Genomic DNA, 19,081 nt, shown 5'->3' on the forward strand with positions numbered 1-19,081 from the left:
ATTAGGTGTACACACAACCCTAAAATACAAAACTGATAAGAAGAAACATAGTTATTTCAACATAAAAACATCAAATTTGAAATGTAACGCAGGGAATTCCGGGAATGTCAATTTACTGTAAATTATACGGTATTTTGCACTTCAAAAACGGTATACTACCGTAAAATTTATGTCCAATACATGTAATGTCCAATACAGTTTTTCACCGTATATAGTAGGGGAATTTACCGTTAACCATTTAACAGGTTTTTACTGTAGCATTTTTACAGTCTTTTACCTTTAAATTCACGGTCATTTTTTACAGTGGGGGTACACCAGAGCAGAAGAAATATTTTTCTTTTTATTGAATACTGATGGGACAACTGAGTTTTGTGAAAATTTTTTTTATATCAAATGCTAAAAGTGTAGCTATATCTACAATAAAGAAAATAAAGGCAAATAATATCACATGGAAATAATTTTGACATAACAGTATGCGGTTGCACGTTATTTTAAGGGGTTCTTGTTACAGTGTAATTATACATATAAGTCCTGAGTAATATTAATTAACTACATGTACTTACTGTATGGTTAGGGTTGGGATTAGGGTTTGGCTTGGGTTACGTGCAAGTAATTATGCATAATTAATTGTTGTTATAATAGTATGTACATCTAACATGTGTAACAAGGACACCTTAAAATAAAGTGTTACCCAGTATGCTTTTAGGAAAAGAGTCTAATGTTCCTGAAAGACTACAGTGGGTCTTACTATGGGTTGTCATATGCTTTTTGTCCCATATGCAATACTATTTAACAGATATTAAAAAGAAATCTTTTCTGTAAGCACCTTTAACAAAACTGGTATTTATGAACACTACATAAATCTGCAACATTATAAAATATTATATTAATTCTCTACTGACAGACATAAATCTTTTTTAAACATAATAAAACAACAATCACATTAAGAAAAAACAAATCTGCATGGGGTGGGGGGGAGTATTTATTTTTAATCTGTAAGTTTCGCATCATGCAAACTCATGGTCACTGCCTTTATCTTGCTCACTGGTGTTTGTAAGGCAGTATTCTCTGTAAAACTGCTTTGTAAAAGTACAGACACATTTGAATTGAATTGAAAATGTTTATTTTTTAGGTTTATCCTCTAATAGTATGCAGGAAAAAAAATATAGTGTCAACTTAAAATAAAGTAAACATCGAGTATTTATTTTTAATCTGTAAATTTCGCATCATGCAAACTCACCGTCACTGCCTTTATCTTGTTCACTGGTGTTTGTAAGGCAGTATTCTCTGTAAAACTGCTTTGTAAAAGTAGAGTATTTATTTTTAATCTGTAAGTTTCGCATCATGCAAACTCATGGTCACTGCCTTTATCTTGCTCACTGGTGTTTGTAAGGCAGTATTCTCTGTAAAACTGCTTTGTAAAAGTACAGACACATTTGAATTGAATTGAAAATGTTTCTTTTTAGGTTTATCATCTAATAGTATGCAGGAAAAAAAATATAGTGTCAACTTAAAATAAAGTAAACATTTTCCAAATAATTTATTTTGCCTTATATGATGACGTGACAAGACTTTTTTTTCATTTACAATTAAGCTAATTATTTAATCTGTTATCATTATAATTCCACACTAATTAATTTTTGCAAACATTATAAATGAATCTGTATACCTGACCTTTGTATTTTAAGAAGGGTGTCGCTTGGGTATCATCACAAGCAAGCTAGGGCTGAGGCTGGTAGTAGGTATTGTTTTCGCTGTCCATGGTCCTGAAATTGATTGTGGATTCCTCCACTGAACACAACCTCACACACCCCGAGAACACTTTTTCTAAAAGTACAGTAAGTCATTGGCAAACGATTGAATTAATGCACGAGAGCACAAAATGTCATTCCAGGCAGTCGGTTTCCTGTAGCTAAATCAATATGCTGACTGCATGAAGTATAGCTAACACAGCTGGCTGACACTGATATTACACACAGAGGGGTATACCAGCAACGCCATAGCATCGCGTGCATACTCCTTTAAGATGATGTAATTTCTGATAACCCATTATGTTTTTTTCCCCCGCCCGCTGAGGCAACAACAGCTGAGGCGGTTATTTTCCCGCGCCACAGCCCTGATCGCGGGCGCAACGAGAGCGATGCTGCATCATCTTCACTTCTAAACCCCACCATCACGCAAACCCTGGATTATGTCAGAGGATCACAGACGGGATTTTCTTCTGAACAGCTGGGATTATTGATCAACCCCATAGTCGCTATAAAATGTGCTTTGAACTGTTTTCATTTTTTTTTTTTTTTAAACTATCCAATCTGTGTCTATTTGATTGTCAAAAGTTGGATTCGAACCGCTGTTGAACTTGTAAGGAACTTTGGACCTGCCCAACAGGAAAAAAAAAGTTTTATTTTATAATGTGTTTTGCAGAAATTAAACAGAATCTTCCGTTTGCATACAAATGTAGGCTACTAGCTTTTTCAGGCGAGCGAATACGCACCCGTGTCCATCCGCTGCTGAGCAACCGATAGTCTCTGGTGTGCGTGAGTAGTTCCTCCTCGGATTCACCGCCGTTCATTCCCTCTGTTTCGATTTGTTTCAACTTCAGAGAAGAGGTGGATTACTCTCTTAAGTAACTGCAAGGTACCTGCTCCAATTAGTTGGTTGAAATGCTATTTTTATTGCCATTTAATGTGCATGGTCCATCGTCTGTATTTTCTAAATCATTTCCGAAGCTGTAGAGCGAACTTTCCGAATACGGATATTTTTTGGCACCCATGACCGAAACAATGGCGTTAAGTGGAAACTCTAAAGCTAAAGACAGCAGTTTTCCAGACGTTGTTGAACTAAACGTGGGGGGCCAAGTGTATTATACCCGTCACGCCACGTTAATCAGCAACCCCGGCTCCCTTTTGGGGAAAATATTCTCTCCGAAAAATAACGCATCAAATGATCTTGCCAGGGACCCCAAAGGTCGTTACTTCATCGACCGGGATGGGTTTTTGTTCAGATATGTGTTAGACTACCTCAGAGACAGGCAAGTGGTCCTCCCTGACCACTTCCCTGAGAAGGGAAGGCTGAGGAAAGAAGCGGAGTACTTTCAGTTGCCTGACTTGGTGAAACTCTTAACCCCGGACGACTTGAAGCCCAGTCCCGACGAATACATCCACAGCGATTACGAGGACGGCTCTCAAGGAAGCGACCAGCGGATGTGCCCTCCACCGTCGCTGGTTCCCGCCGACAGAAAAAGCGGGTTCATCACAGTCGGATATCGCGGGTCTTGTACGATGGGCAGGGAGAGTCAAACCGATGCCAAATTCCGGAGGGTGCCGCGGATTATGATTTGTGGGAGGATTGCGCTGGCCAAAGAAGTTTTTGGCGAGACCTTGAACGAGAGCAGGGACCCAGACAGGACCCCTGACAGGTACACGTCCCGCTTTTACCTCAAGTTCAAGCACCTGGAGCGCTCTTTCGACATGCTCTCGGAGTGCGGCTTCCAGATGGTCGCCTGTAACTCCTCAGTGACGGCCTCGTTCGTCAACCAGCACACTGACGACAAGATATGGTCAAGTTACACTGAGTACGTCTTTTACCGTAAGTTTCTCCTCTAAAGTTTGGTCAACATTTGCATTTCGCATGCTTTGCCATTTCTGCTGAGCACACCACTGTCACATATGAGGTTTTCCTTGAATTACCACTAGACGGCGCACTCGCTTTTCACTTTTTTTCCCCTGCTTCCTCCACTCAAGGTCTCGTAGGGACAAGCAGTATTTCAAGTAGTGTATCTTGTCTTCCTTCAAAATTATGAGTATCCAGTAGTATACTGAAAACTGATTTTAATGGTATGTTTTTTAAATACTAGTTCACTAGTACTTATTCCACTAGTGACTTCCATCCATCTACTATCTCCTTTAGTTAGTAGTACATTTTGCCAACTTCTCTGAAGTTCTGTGGTTCAGATATTAAATAATTACTTCTGGCTATATATTTACAATGGACTCTTTTCACAGACTGATGACATGTTTTCATAGTTACCTACAGCATAAATCTAGCAATGTTTTTATATTTTATTTACATTTATTATATTTTAATGTTTATTTACAGCACAAAAGCTACTTCGTGGTTTATTACCTAGGCATTAAATTACAGAAAACTAGTTAACGTTGCTGCATGAGTGTTTCTAACACAACAGAAGAGGGAGTGACTGCAAATCTTTCTCTCTTCTGATCAATGTAATCAATATTCCCCCCCTCTTTGGTAATTCACAGAATGTCACTATCATGTTTTTTTTCTTTTAATATTGGGTAAAAAGCAAATCTTTCTCTCTTCTGATCAATGTAATCAATCTCTATATTCCCCCCCTCTTTGGTAATTCACAGAATGTCACTATCATGTTTTTTTTCTTTTAATATTGGGTAAAATGGAAACGGAAACATTATATTTTTTTGTTGTAGTCTCTGTTCACCAGTTTACCCAACTATGACAACATCTGCTTCTGAGATCCCCGGAAATGTGAAAAGAGTACATAGTTATAGTAACTAGGCTATTCTTTACACAATAGTACTGATTGTTTTTTTATTCCAATAGTTACTAGTATCTCTTCTAGTTGTATTTATTAGATTCCTATTAGAAAGATTCAATTGTTAATAGTACCAATTGGTATACTCAGTAGTTACTAAGGTACTAGTTTTTATTCTGTTAGTAGTTGGAAAATAGTAATATATACTATAGCTATTTGAATAGTACACTCTAAAAAATGCTGGGTTAAATACGAGCCAGTGCTGGGTAAAATAGGGACAAACCCAGCGGTTGGGTTACTACCCAGAAAGTTGGGTTAAACATTTAACCCAACCGCTGGGTCAAAACAACCCAATTGCTGGGTTTGTCCCTATTTTACCCAGCATTTTTTAGAGTGTAAGTAATTAAAGAATAAGTAGTATCTATTACTACTAGAGCTGGAATCAGCAACAACTGGAGTAAATATAGTTGGAAATGAACAGTTGATCTCCGAATCACAGATCCCATTACAATTCAATGACAAAAATGTGGAATTAGTTACAAGTATCAGTGCAATATTTACTATTGTGACTGATTGGTATTGGATTAAGTACTAATATCTAATGAATAATGAAACTGAAAAAGATGGATAGATTACTTTAGTTAAAAAAAAAAAAAGTAGTGTTTTAAAAATAAATATAGAAGTTAGTTAGAAAAATGTTAAAAGGGTTTGCTTCAGTAAAATGCCTTTTCATGTGAGAATTTTTCATATAGATCTTTAAGTGTTGCTCACTAGTAGATACAGTGATTCTTATCAAGACTCAACAGACAATTGTGTATATAAGTTTCCTGACTGTGTACTTGTTTTAATGTACCCAGGCACTGAAAGCCTTTATATAAGACCTTTACCTGGTAAGTAATGCTGTCGAAAAGAGAGACCCCTCCCTCCACCCTGATTGTCTATCTCGGCAAGCATCTCAATGGAGTGGCAGAGGATGATGGCTTTCTGTAATAGCTCTCATAACATTTTATGATGTAACAAAACACCTACTTCAGGCCGGTAGTGGCTAATGTGCTGTCGAGCCAGCAGTGGCCCTACCACAAGGCAAAATGGAGGAAGCACATAATAATGGACTTAATACTAAACCCATTAAAGAGATTGCAGCTGCCATTCAAATTGAAATTTTTAGCAGTTTACAGCCTTACTATCTCTTACTAACGGTGTCTTGGTGGACCTTCTTACCAATACAACAACATAACTACTATTTTTTATTACAAACAAGGTGACAAATGCATGCATGCAACATCCTATGGTATGCAAGCTACTGAATAGGAAGCTTACAGGAGTGTCCACTTGCAGTTTTGTATCTGAAAATTTCTGGAGCAAAAGGAAAAACCCTAATTTTGCAGTTTTGTTATTGCATTTACAATTTTTTTTACGTGCATACATGTTATTTTGTCAAGGTCATCATTACAAACTACAGGATCTGCAGTACTGATCAAAGCCTCATACTGTATACATGTTAAAATGTTATGAATGAAACCGAATCATCAAACTGATGCAGCGTTTCTACTGCTAAACTTTCATTATGGTTTTCGAGCCACAAGAATATTAATATCTTTTTTGCATTTATCAACCACCAACCCAGGTTTGTGAAAGTTGCATGTACCAGGAAGGAGTTTAGAAAGTTTCAAAGTATTTTCGGAGTTTCTACACAACTCGGCAAGCCTGCTGAATTCGCTTTGCCTCTGGCAGAGCGCACCAGTTGCTTTTTATAGGCTTCACCGCTCTGACGCAAAGTCTACCCAGAGTGCAATCCCTTGAAGGCAAATTTATTTACCAGTTTGTTGCATGTATTGTGGTTAGAAATGTTGACACAGCAATGAATAAGAAAAAAATAATATAAAAAAATAACACAAATGTCAAAAATGTGTCAACTTCTGAATACCATTAATAATAAAATTAGTAATGTTTATAATAATAATACTACTACTACTAATAAAAAGTATATTTAAAAAACACACACAAAATAAAATACTGTGTGGCTCTTGAGTGAATAACACAAATACATACAGTATTAGGGATGCATACATTTACCCCTAAAATACCAATTGGCGTGTGCATGCACACATTAGATAGTGAATGAAGCAACAGAAGGAGATTGGTTAAAAAAGGAAAGGCTGGGTGGTGTGGTGTTGTCCTGCTTAAACTGATTTATCTTGCTAGAGAATGAGCCATGACAGTTTTGATGCTCCACTTGTTAGGCGCAGCTGCTCCCCTGCTCAGTCCAGAGGGACCTAACTCTGAATGTAGCATCTGCAGTATTCACTACCTGAGATAGAAAATTAGATTTGAAGGGATGGTTCACTGTAAAATTGTAAGAAATGTGTCCAGGACAATCAATCATTGGCAGTGACAGGGCGAGGACTTTCTGCAGTCTGCCTACAGTGCAGTAAATCATGTCATTGGCTTTTGAAATGACAATGTCACCTTTTACCACACTCCAAAAACAAGTCGGCTCATCAGCCTAACCTGACATTAGCATCAACACAATATTGAGAAAAATGTACACAAAAATCATTCCAGTAAAGATGTCTTACACTGCTATGATAAAGATCTGCAACCTTTGGTAAGTTTTAAGGAATATTCTTGGTTTAGTAAAGTTAGACTCAATTGACAACATTTGTGGTATGTTGATTGCCACAAAAAACAATGTTAACACTTAAAAAAGTGGTTTAAAATAATTGTTCCAGTCACTTTAGGGGTTGTGGTGTTATGTAAAATTGTTACAGAGACAATAAGAAAAACAGAGACACTTAAAATCTGCTCAGTCCAGAGGGACCTAACTCTGAATGTAGCATCTGCATTATTCACTACCTGAGATAGAAAATTAGATTTGAAGGGATGGTTCACTGTAAAATTGTAAGAAATGTGTCCAGGGCTGTGTTTCCTTTACAACGACATAACTCGCTGCTTAAATAGTTTGATGCCTCGTTGTAGAGACTAACTAGCTAGTCTTGATTGTAAACAGTAGTCGATTCAAGATTACAATTAATCTCATATTATTAAAGTTAATTTACACAAATAACTGGAAGCTTCTTTAATCTTGTTAATATGCAGTATGAAATTGCTGTACATTATACTTCAGTATATATGCAGTTCATCCAGTCAGTTGCTTTCTCCATTAAGTGAGATGCTGCTGTAACGAATATGGCATCTAAGGACTACTGTTTTTGTTCCCTGTAATTTTGCTTTATTTGATTCATAGTGGGTATATATGGACAACACACTCTCATGGCAATTTATAACTATTTTTTTTGTAGGTTTAGGGGTGAACCTTCATGCTTACAATTTTATGTTTCTGTACGAATCACATCGTATAAATAATCGCTAACCCAAAAAAGCCTCAAAAAATGGAAATTGCTGAAAGGAAAGCATTTATTTGTTTATTTGAATATTTGTAATATTTTAACTGCCAAATAAAAGTCATATGTTGCTATTAGCGTTGCAAAGGGGCAGAACATTTCTGGTAAATTTTCAGACACTTTCCAAAAGTTTCCAAAAATTTCCAAAACAATCCTGGAAAGTTTCCAAAATTCTGGAATGTTTCCTGAAATAAGGTCAAAATAATTTGGCCAAGAAAATATTAGTTCAGATTGTGGAATGTCATGTGGTTTGACTCCCCAAAAACGTATTATTAATTCATGATAACTACTTAAAATACATAAAAAAAATACATACATAAGAGTTTTAAGAGCTTTGCACATGCATTTTAAGCTAATGATCAGTAAATGATCTTTACTTGTGGTGTTAATGATTTCACATAGGCCTATTCATATACACCTGGTCACCTGCAATTAGACAAATGTTGGGTGACTTATACAGAATGAAGCATGTTGAGGAAAACATCTGATCAACAAATCTCTATTTGACGAGGAGCCGGAGGTTGGACTCACTGCTATTGCTATTGATTTTTTTTTTTTTTCGTCTTCTTTTTTTTTTTGATTAATGATGTAGACGGCACTGCATCCAAAACAGGCTCCATTCCAAAATACAAACTGTATCTTTCCAGGCATAATACCTAAATTTGTCCCTGTGTGTATGTTCATTATAACAATATATTCATCTGAGATGCATCATGCATCAAATGCTAAATTATGTACATAAATAGTCCAAGGAAGAGAAACTACTGTACAATATTGCTTATTCTCATTGGGGAACTCTCTCATACAGTACAACTGCATTAAGGTTTACATTGTGCTTCAACGTATATTTCAGAATAGCACGCTGGAAAGCTGGCCTTTACCCTTCTGCTTTTGTAACTGCTTTGCCAGACTCTTTTGAACTTTTTGATTTTTATTTGAAAACAAAATATTGCTGACATGTGTGCCACACTGAGGGTGCAGGAATGTCAAGCACCCAAGCTGCATTCTGATTTTTATAATAATACCTCTATTTTTTTCTAACATGAAGGTCAAACTCAAACAAAAGTTCTTGATAGGAGTGACCACAGGTCCCTCAGCTGCTGTGAGGCCTTTGAGCCTTCAAATCCCTGCCCATCAAAGTCTGGTCTGTCATGTCTCTTATTAGGCCTCTTGAAACGGTTCTTAATTTGATAAAATTCCGCATTGATTAACCTGCCTTGGCGTTAGTGAGATAATTGGGAAGTCTGTCTCCGTCACCCAATAAGTGGAAGTCTGTGGCTTAATATGCACGACAGCATGCTAGGGCCCGTGTGAGGTGGCTAACAAGTGCCAACAATTATCAAAATCCATCACCCCTGAATCTCATTTTATCCAATTAGGTGAAGTTCCGGCCTGATATGTCTGGGCCAAGCTGCTGCTTAATCATTTGGCTCTTCTTTTGTATGTGTCTAGAACAACAGCACTTAGGACAACCGATCCAAACTCATTAATATGGAGAACGATGGAAAACACTAGCTTTGCTACGCTGACTAAACTTAGCTTAGTTTATTTCCTAATTCTTTGTTAAAATATTTCATATTTCCTGCTCACATAAAAGTTTTCCTAAGCTTTTTCTGCTGGAAGAGAAGAGAAGAAGGCAGGGGAATAAGATTAGGAAATTTCATGAGTACAGATCATTCTTAGCCCATGAAAGCACTACGATGTGTCTAACATGCCCAGTGTACGCATCCAAACCTGCTACACTGTATGCAAAAAGCAGTCTGTCAAATTAAAAAGATTACAGTTGGCGAATTATACTCATATGACACATTGCATCTGCTAAGATTCTGAAGTGTGGAACCAGTGGACAATTTGTTATCCCATGAGACCACGGGAGCTGAAGAGCTGTCAGTTTTAAAAAGTTGAATAATGACAGAGAACTCATGTCATGAAAAGTCATTGTGGTGCAACCAATATGCAAAAAAATGCAGGAAAAAACATCCTAATGAAAGTATGTCAAGCTTAATACGTCTCTTAAAATATCAGATAAATTTACCTTTTTTATTGCAAGTGAAGCAGGCTGTAAAATGACTTATTATGCCAAAAATGTATGCACCTAATGTAATGTGATTGTTAAATGTAAGTAATGAAATTGATATGTGTTATTTATTTTTTACATGTTTAGAATGTACATCTCCCACTGACCTTAGTGCATCATTGGGCAAAGAACATACGGGGGTGCATTTCCTAAAAGCATCGCTAGCCAACTATGGCCGCAAGTTTCATTGTTACCAACATAGTTCAGTGTTTTGAACCATTCCTGAATCCATGGTTCCAACGAACATCCTTAAACAGCATTGCAAAGTTGTGTGGTTGGAACTACAGCTTTCGACCTGTGGTCAGGAGCATTGTTTCTTGATAGTGTGACATATGGACTTAAATAGATATAGCAAATAAGCAAGCAAACATGTAGTGCAATCTATAAATTTCATTGCATACATACACACATTAAATTTTTAGGCATCAAAACAGTAAAAGTTTTATACATTATTTTCATACTTTAGAATGATTTTTTTTCTGAGCAAAAATAATGACTATCATACAGAAGACAACCGCTAAAATGTCATAGTTACCAATAAATATTGTCAGGCATATTTACAACAAGAATCATTAGATGAATTTAAAAGTATGTTCTTTCATTTTTACAAATATATCTGTTAAAGATATAAAACATTTTTTTATGTGAAAACATCTAAACAAACAGTTTTTATTAACATGAAAAATATTTTCATTTTCATTTATATTTAATATGACTAAATCAACCTGACTACAGCAAACAAAAGTCATTTTTATGAGTTAGGTCATATAGAAATAGGTATTAATTGCATGTTAATATTTACAGTATATGTCTAACAATATGAGCCATAAATGCTTCCAAAAACAGATGCCAGTGCAGCACTGTGACTATGCTATCCATTCTGATTTCCGCCTGTGCTATTTTTGGATGGTTATGTCATTTTATTAGCATTAATACCAGGTGTTTCCGCACAAACCATTTACAAGTCAAGGACCACATGTCCTTAAAACTGATGGATAGACTGCGTGGAACTGTTTTATGCTGCTCTTGTTTTTCTGAGCCCTAGTTTTCTCTGAGCTCTGCTGTCTCTTGATTTCCACCCCTGTATCCATCCAGGCATGTGTCTGCTTCTTATTGAACTGCTTCAGAGAGCCAACTGTTTTCTTAAGCTTGTGAATTCAGAGAAGTGCTCCTGGCACTGCAGGAGCTGTGTTTGCTGCTCAGACAAGGCTTTGTTGCTTAATTTGGTTGCATGGTGTGAATAAAAATAGTGACCTAAAATTGAGATGCCATCCATAAGCTGAATTCACTGCTTTTTTTTCTGAATTAAATATAGGATCTTAGCAAAGATTGAGGAGTATGAAAGAAGATCCTTATATATAGACAGCACACGAGAGCATTTCTATAGATTTCTGAAGTTCAGATCAGAAGTTTTTCTTAAGTTCTTTCCCCTAGTCTCTCAGTATAACACACTGTACTATTCAGAGGGTGGTAGTCTGGTGTACTTGAACACTCAAAAGCCTAAAGTTTTTGCAACAATAATACTAAATGTGAAAATGTGAGTGGAACTTACACATGCAAAACTTGCCACCATGAATCTAGAGTGTTGACTGCAGTTGCAAGTCTATTGCTATGTGGTATCTAAGGTGTTCTGATTCTGTTGTTCTCATTTTAGCGTAATGCCTACTGGCTCAAAAGAGCCCACCCATAAGTCTCTGTGATATTCTGGCCAATAAATATAACTCTGGTCTCCTTTTCAATGTAAGGCGGTAAGATTTGTTTGGTTGTTTTTCTTTGAGCCGAGTTGTTGAAAGTAATAGCGCTTGATTTGAAGTACACTATCATTCATGTCTGTTGCTTGCATAAATGGTGCAGGAAGAGCTGTTCACATCCCTAAACTTAAGTATAAGCTAGGGATGCACCGATATTATATAGACTACGTTCACACTGTCAGTTTTTGGGAATGACAACCGCATTTACTTACAGGTGTGAGTCTCGAAATGTCCCGTTCACACAGCAACTTACAGTAGCGTCTTGAATACTGTCTGTATGAATGTGCAACGGGAGTCAAGCCCGTGTTCCTTACCAGTAACCATAGCGACAGTGACAAAAGTCACTGACAAGAATCCAATCGAACCGTGAGTTCATCCGTCAAATCTTCATTAACCGACAGCAGCCGTAAGCCATTGTCACGCCCGCAAATAACCGTACTTTGTGTGAACATAACGTTTAAAGGACTCAAGTACAGGACTGACAACCAAAATTGACAGTGTTACAAATTTTCCATTTCCATTAAGCAGTGCAGCTGTTTTCAACATTGATAATAATGTGAAGACTGGAGACTGAAGACTGAAGTAATGGCTGTTTAAAATCCAGCTCTGCCATCACAGGAATAAATTACATTTTGAAATATATTAAAAAAGAAAAAGTTATCTTTAGGTGTAATAATATTTTGCAGTATTAGTGCTTGTTCGATCAAATAAATGCAGCTTTGGTGAACATAAGAAATTTCTATCAAAAACATTAAAAAGTCTTACCAGTCTCAAACTTTTAAATGGTAGTGTACATTGTCCTGTTAAACAGATTTATCGCACCAAATAGCTGCTTGATTCCCAATAATCATATTTCACTGTAGCAGTTTTATATTCTTCACTATCTTTAATCAAACATATTATAGACACATTATGAGTCTTTGTTTGAAGTGTGGGATATGTGGAAAAGCAATAGCCAGTCAGATTGTGTCAGTCAGAAGACAGAGCAAAAGTTTTGTATTTGGAGTCTGAAAGTACTCTGCACCTCCTAGATCAATAAATGAAGGTTATTGAAGGATCATGTGTGCTGGTAAACATCGCTGTGCCGAAAAGAAAGCTCCTTGTGTGTTTAAGGTCACCTTCTGTGGTTTGCATCTTCCACAGTGCCATTTACTCACAGTATTTCCTGACTAAAAAGGCATTGAATAGACCACCATTTATGCACCTATTATGCTTTTTCACTTTTTCAACTTTAGTTAGTCTGTAATGTTGCTGTTTGAGCATAAAAAAAGATCTGCAAAGTTACAAAGTTCAAAGTCCACTTCAAAAGGAGATATTTTATTTAACAGAAATCACTTTTCAAAAACTACAACGAACGACTCGTTTGGACTACAACGCATATTTTCCGGGATTTGTGATATCACAAAGATCGACGAATGGGACGAGACCTGGTTGAGCTGCACTACAGAAGGCAACGAGTGTTATCACTATGTCGGAGACACGCTAGCTTTCCCAAGGCAGACGAACCTAGAGTGCTTACAATCATCCGGGTTTAAATCATGCTCAAATTGATTTGATTTTGACGCAATATTTACACTGAAGCTCACAGCAGGTGGCTATGGTAAGGGGCATGACATTTCCCAACCAGGCGCCGAGTGCTGCCAATCACAAAACACACTGGCCCAGCTAACCAATCACAACACACACTGACCCAGCTAACCAATCACAACACACACTGACCCAGCTAACCAATCACAACACACACTGACCCAGCTAACCAATCACAACACACACTGACCCAGCTAACCAGTCACAACACACACTGGCCCAGCTAACCAATAACAGCACATTTCGTATTTCAGAAGGCGGGCCTTCATTTGATACAGGAACTATTCGAGCCGTTCATGCCAGACTGGGGAGAGAGGTGTTGTAATAATGTAAAATATGTGAAAAATAATGTGTTTTTCGAACAGCCTAGTATGAGAGCCTGTTCTAGTACACCCCCAAAACAAAATCAAGACTTTGTAAAAGAGCATAATAGGACCCCTTTAAATTTGGTCACACTTTAAGGTCCAATTCTCACTATTAACTAACTATTATCTACGACTTTTGCCTCAGTAAACTCCTAATTTACTGGTTATTAATAGTTAGTAAGGAAGTTGTTAAGTTTAGGTATGGGGTAGGATTAAGGGATTTAAAATATGGTTATGCAGAATAAAGCATTAATATGTGCTTTATAAGTACTAATAAACAGCTAATATGCTAGTAATGTGCATGTTAGTTAAAAGTGAGAATTGGTCCTTAAGATAAAGTGTTAATGAAAATTTTGTCATCATTCACTCACCCTGTTGATGTTCTAAACCCAACCCAAGCTCACTGGAAATACGTGGTTGTGGTGACATTTCTGCAACACCGATATTACATGCATTATTGCACATGTCGTGGAAGTTTCAAAGTGAAATGTCCAGTGAGTGGCGCTAAAATGTGTGTTCAATATGTGACCATGGCCACATTTTTATTACGTTGGTACGGGCACATATTGTGCCGTCTTTATTAGCTTGGTTCAAGCAAGTATTCAAGCAGAATTCTAATGTCCAGGGAGTGTCGCTAAAAGGTTAATGCTCTATCATGTTGGAAAATAACATACCTCCTACGCCAAACCTGCCCGATAGTGTTAACAAATGCAAAAGTGATATAAAAACGCATTCGTTGATGCAACCGTGCTATTTTAGCTTCCTTATACGGAGGTTTGAGCTGTTTTGTCAAAACGTAGTTTCATGGGATTCATACCGAAGTGCTTCACCTCACAAGTGCAATTCCTTATCGCGTGAGCTACCGAACAAATCATCTGAGTTAAAAAAAAAAGCCTCTCAGCATGTCATAACATAATACTGTGCAAGGAATTGTGCGAAAATGAGCTTTTCTTAATCCAAACTCTGGCCCTGTAAATCATACTTTGTGTGAAAAGGAATAAAAGTCGTCAGAGTTTTACTGCCTCTAGCATTCATTTCAACTGGAAACTGCAACGATCTGTACGTATAGGTATAGGTTTTTGAGTTTTGCAGAAATTTAGGTAGAGGCACGTATTTCCAATGAACCTGGGTAGAATACTAATAAACAGCCAATATGCTAGTAATATGCATGCTAGTTAATAGTAAGAATTGCTTCTTAAAATAAAGTGTTAACGGAAATTCTGTCATCATTCACTCACCCTGTTGATGTTCCAAGTCATATGGTATTCTTTTTTGAGTAGAGGACAAAGTAGATTTTTTAAGTGTTCATTTTAACACAATTGGAGCACTTCAGGGCTGTATAATTTGCCCAGAAGAGTCTATTTCAATCAAAGCCAGAGCTCGACTGCCAAATGATGGTGGTGTTGATTGCCTCTCTTTGATTTCCGTGCCCTATAGACCTTTATTCATGGTTTGAGTACCGCTCCTCAAGAGCTTATTGTAGAGTCCCGGCCTCCAGGATACAGTCCACCCTGATTGGCAGGTCGGAAAAGGTTGCAGTCGCACCACTGTGGTGACTGGCCTCAATCTCGCCCTGCAGCTGAATTGCTGAGTGGCTGGAAGATACAAGAAACTCCCGAGGGAAGCTGCCTTGGTTGCCCCCTGCCTTATCGCTCTTCATCTTCACACGGGCAATGTGGAAAAAGGAGAACTGGTGGGTGGCAAAAGCTATTCGCCACTTAATACAAGCTAAAAGACTCTCCTCTTTGTGACAGTCAATTTCTGCACCTGCCACAGCATTTTCAGTTGGTGTTGCTGATGTGAAGAAAGAGGAGAAGACATGGACAGTCAATGACAGATGGAGAATGACCTCGTACCACTCTATCCCTTCCTTCCAGCATGCGTTGTTAGGCAGTACTGCTGTTTTAGCACACTTAGCACCCACATTAATGAGCTTTTGTCTGTGGTTAGAGGCTAATCCAAATTACTGTCTCTTATGGCCAGAGCCACACAGACTCTGCCACAGCTCAGCTCAGCAAATTTCCACAGAATTAGAATGTCTATCATTCACAAAATGCATTCTCAGGATTGCTGCAAAAGGCATTACAGTGGACACTGTTCTTCTTTCATGTCAACTGCTTTCATAACTGACTTAGTTAAAGCAGGTTAGTTAAATTCAGTATGTTTATTTGTTTCTCAAAGTGTGGGACTCTGAGGTATTGTAGAATTTCCTAGCTCTCAAATTTCACTATGATGATACACGTGATGTTGGTACACCTCATCTCTCGTCCTTCACAGTTGTTTTTCACAGATGAAAGTGTCTTATACCTTTGAAGTGACATGAGGGTGAGTAATGGGCAAACTATGCCTTACAAATTGCTCTTGCAAAGCAGCATAACTTATTTAAAGTTCCACTGAAGTGCCTTGAAATGCACAGCATAATTCAGTGTGGTGATGCAATTTCCCCTGAAACAATATCAAATATCAAACAAATATCGAGTGGCTTATCCCCATTTTTACAAATACCGTTTGGTTCAGGCTGGCAGAGCAGCATTTGACAGCTTTTAATAGCCACAGTTTTATTAAAAAATTAAGTCTAATAGATTCCCTGGTAACACTTTAGCCCAGGGAACAAATATTCACTATTCACAAAGAGTTTTCCCACAATAAACTCCTAATTTGCTGCTTATTGATAGTAAGGAAGGTAGTTGTTGTAGTAGTTATGTTTAGGTATAGGGTAGGGTATAGGGATCTAGTCCAGTTAGCTTCTGTTGTTGAATGACCGTTGACTGGTTTAAATGATTTCCTGCTGTATATGCACATTTCACTGGAATGTTGAGCATTGCACATTCCCACTCCAAGATGCCTTGGAAGGGCTCACCCGAACACCTTGGCAGGACATTAGAAATACATACTATTTTTCAATAATATAACTGCTAATGTTGCTAAATTAATTAATGTAGAGGATATATGTGACCCTGGAGCACAAAACCAGTCTTAAGTCGCTGGGGTATATTTGTAGCAGTAGCCAACAATACATTGTATGGGTCAAAATTTTATTTTATTATTTTTTGTGGTCCAGGGTCACATATTTAGTATATAGGATTGTATTCATTCACATCATAGTATACATATATATATATATATATATATATATATATTAGATGCTGCCCATAATTACCTTTACCCTCTTAAATAAAGTTGAACACTTCACAATGATGATCTCCGAACATGCTCTGCTCCCTGTCAAATTTTGCAAGAATGTGAGTCTGCTGCTCAGCTTCCATAGAGAATTTATGGAAAATGCCCGCTCTAGTAGACACATACAGTGAGCTATGTTTAACACAATTTACCATATTTAAATGCATTCTTCAAAATGCCACAGATTGCAGAAAGTCTGCAGACTTCATCTGTGTTCATATGGCTTGCACTATGAATGCTTATAAAATGTTTAGGGTGTTGCTTTTGTCTCTGTCTGTTTTAACATTACTTTCTCAAGCTCTCAATAAAGTTACTGAACCAAAATATTAAATCTTCAGTGTTTGTGACCCTCATGCAGGTGATATGACTGCACAATGCATGTTTAAAGGAATAATTCACCCTAAAATAAAAACTGCTGAAAATTGCCTCACCCTCAGGTCATACGAGATGTAAATGAGTTTGTTTCAAAACTGATTTTGATAAATTTAGCAGTTTTACCTCACTTGCTCACCAATGGCTCAATTAACATCAGAATCCACCAACATATTTGTCAGAACTGTTTTGGAATGTTTTTGCTTATAAACAGCGATTTTTACAGAGGGGGACACCACCCACACCCCCATAGAACACGATCGCGGAGGGGGCCCGAGTCAATATGCTGTTCAGGGAGCCAAGAAACCATAGCGGTGCCCCTGATTACAACATTAACAATTGCTTCTATTGAGCCACACTGCTATACTTGAACTTTGTATAATGAAGTGGTGTGATTCCTAAACAAACAATCAACCTGCATTATCAAACCTTGTTTCTTCTTGATTGACTGCCTTGCTTGCAGTCTTTTCAGTTAAATTGATCATCTGGAAGCTGGTGCCTTGACAGTGCAGGACGCTGCCTGGCCAATTGCCTCAGCCAGCCTGGCGGGATCTCTGATACACAAAAACCAATATGAGAGATATTCAGTAAACACAGAACACCGCGAGGGACAGCTAAAAGCCTTCCTTTAAACTATTGTCACAAGGTTTTCTTTAGCTCGTGAAGCATTTCTAGTTCATCTCCTCTTTCCACTAACATGTTTGATCGAACTACTAGCGGGTATATAACCCTCAGTGGTTCCATCAGACATCTGGCCACTGCTGTGCATGACACTAGGGCTGCACGATAAATCGCATGCGATATTTAATGCCCATCTTGTTAGTAAAGCCGGTTCTGTAATCAGCGGTAAATCTCCATCACGTGCGTGCTTTCACATGGAGCAGCATTTACTAAACAGAGCCGTTGTTCACTGACAAGCTGCGTTAAACCATGTTCATATATGATCAAGGTTTTGCGCAGCTTGTCAATGAACAACGATTTATCGTGCAGCCCTACATGACACCACTGGGTCTGAGAAGGTGGGGACCTTTACTTTCACAAGCAAATTCATGTCAGGATGAAAATAAATAAATAAAACCTCCCAGCATATCAGAATCAGAAATTGCCTCTCTTGGAGCATGCCTGCTTCTAGTACAATTATGAAGAATAGGAATAAAATGATGAAATATACATATTTTAATGGGGTATTTTAAGGATGTTCTTTATACAAGAGTCTTGAAACATTGAAGAAAAAGAAATAACGGATGGTTTGAGTGATTGGATGATCCTGGATCAACATTACTGTCCAAAAATATAGACTAAACCCAATCCCTACCCCTAAACCTAACCCTTTACCAAGGGTGTAAAAGCACCTAACCCTGATTGTAAGCCTAAAACAGATATTTCCTGAAAAGTTATCCCTCAATTTTGATTGGTTAATTGGAATGTTGTTCCAGGATCAACAAGGATGTTGATCCCACCGAATAATGTCGGACCGTAATCTCTCCGGCACAAATAACCGACTCGGTGGGCACCCGGGCGGAGGCGTTATCCCTTCTAAGGCCGTGCGGACCTTCGACTCGACCTCCCATATGAGTGTGGAGACAACGAGTCTCTCAAGTATTATATACTCGGGAGTGGACGGGCCCTCGGAATGTTCAAAAACACGAGACAACGCATCGGGTTTGATGTTCTTGGAACCCGGACGGTAGGAAAGCGTAAAGTCAAAACGACCGAAAAAAAGTGCCCACCGAGCCTGCCTGGAGTTGAGTCGTTTGGCGGACCTGATATACTCAAGGTTCTTATGATCGGTCCAGACAATAAAAGGTACCCCCGAACCCTCTAACCAATGA

At 37.9% G+C, this 19,081-nt stretch overlaps 1 protein-coding gene across 1 annotated transcript in view; it reads left to right on the plus strand.

The window, feature by feature from the left end:
- The first annotated feature begins 2,653 nt into the window (after positions 1-2,653).
- The window catches only part of LOC107727255 (BTB/POZ domain-containing protein KCTD16-like), a 67,404-nt gene continuing 50,976 nt past the window's right edge, over positions 2,654-19,081 (plus strand). Inside the window, exon 1 of the mRNA XM_016537057.1 lies at positions 2,654-3,588. Coding sequence (XP_016392543.1) covers positions 2,772-3,588 — 817 coding nt within the window. The 5' untranslated portion in view covers positions 2,654-2,771. The remainder of the gene's footprint in view (positions 3,589-19,081) is intronic.

Source organism: Sinocyclocheilus rhinocerous, unplaced genomic scaffold (genome assembly GCF_001515625.1).
Source record: "Sinocyclocheilus rhinocerous isolate Xijiao unplaced genomic scaffold, SAMN03320098_v1.1 scaffold95, whole genome shotgun sequence".
NCBI classification, from domain to species: domain Eukaryota; kingdom Metazoa; phylum Chordata; class Actinopteri; order Cypriniformes; family Cyprinidae; genus Sinocyclocheilus; species Sinocyclocheilus rhinocerous.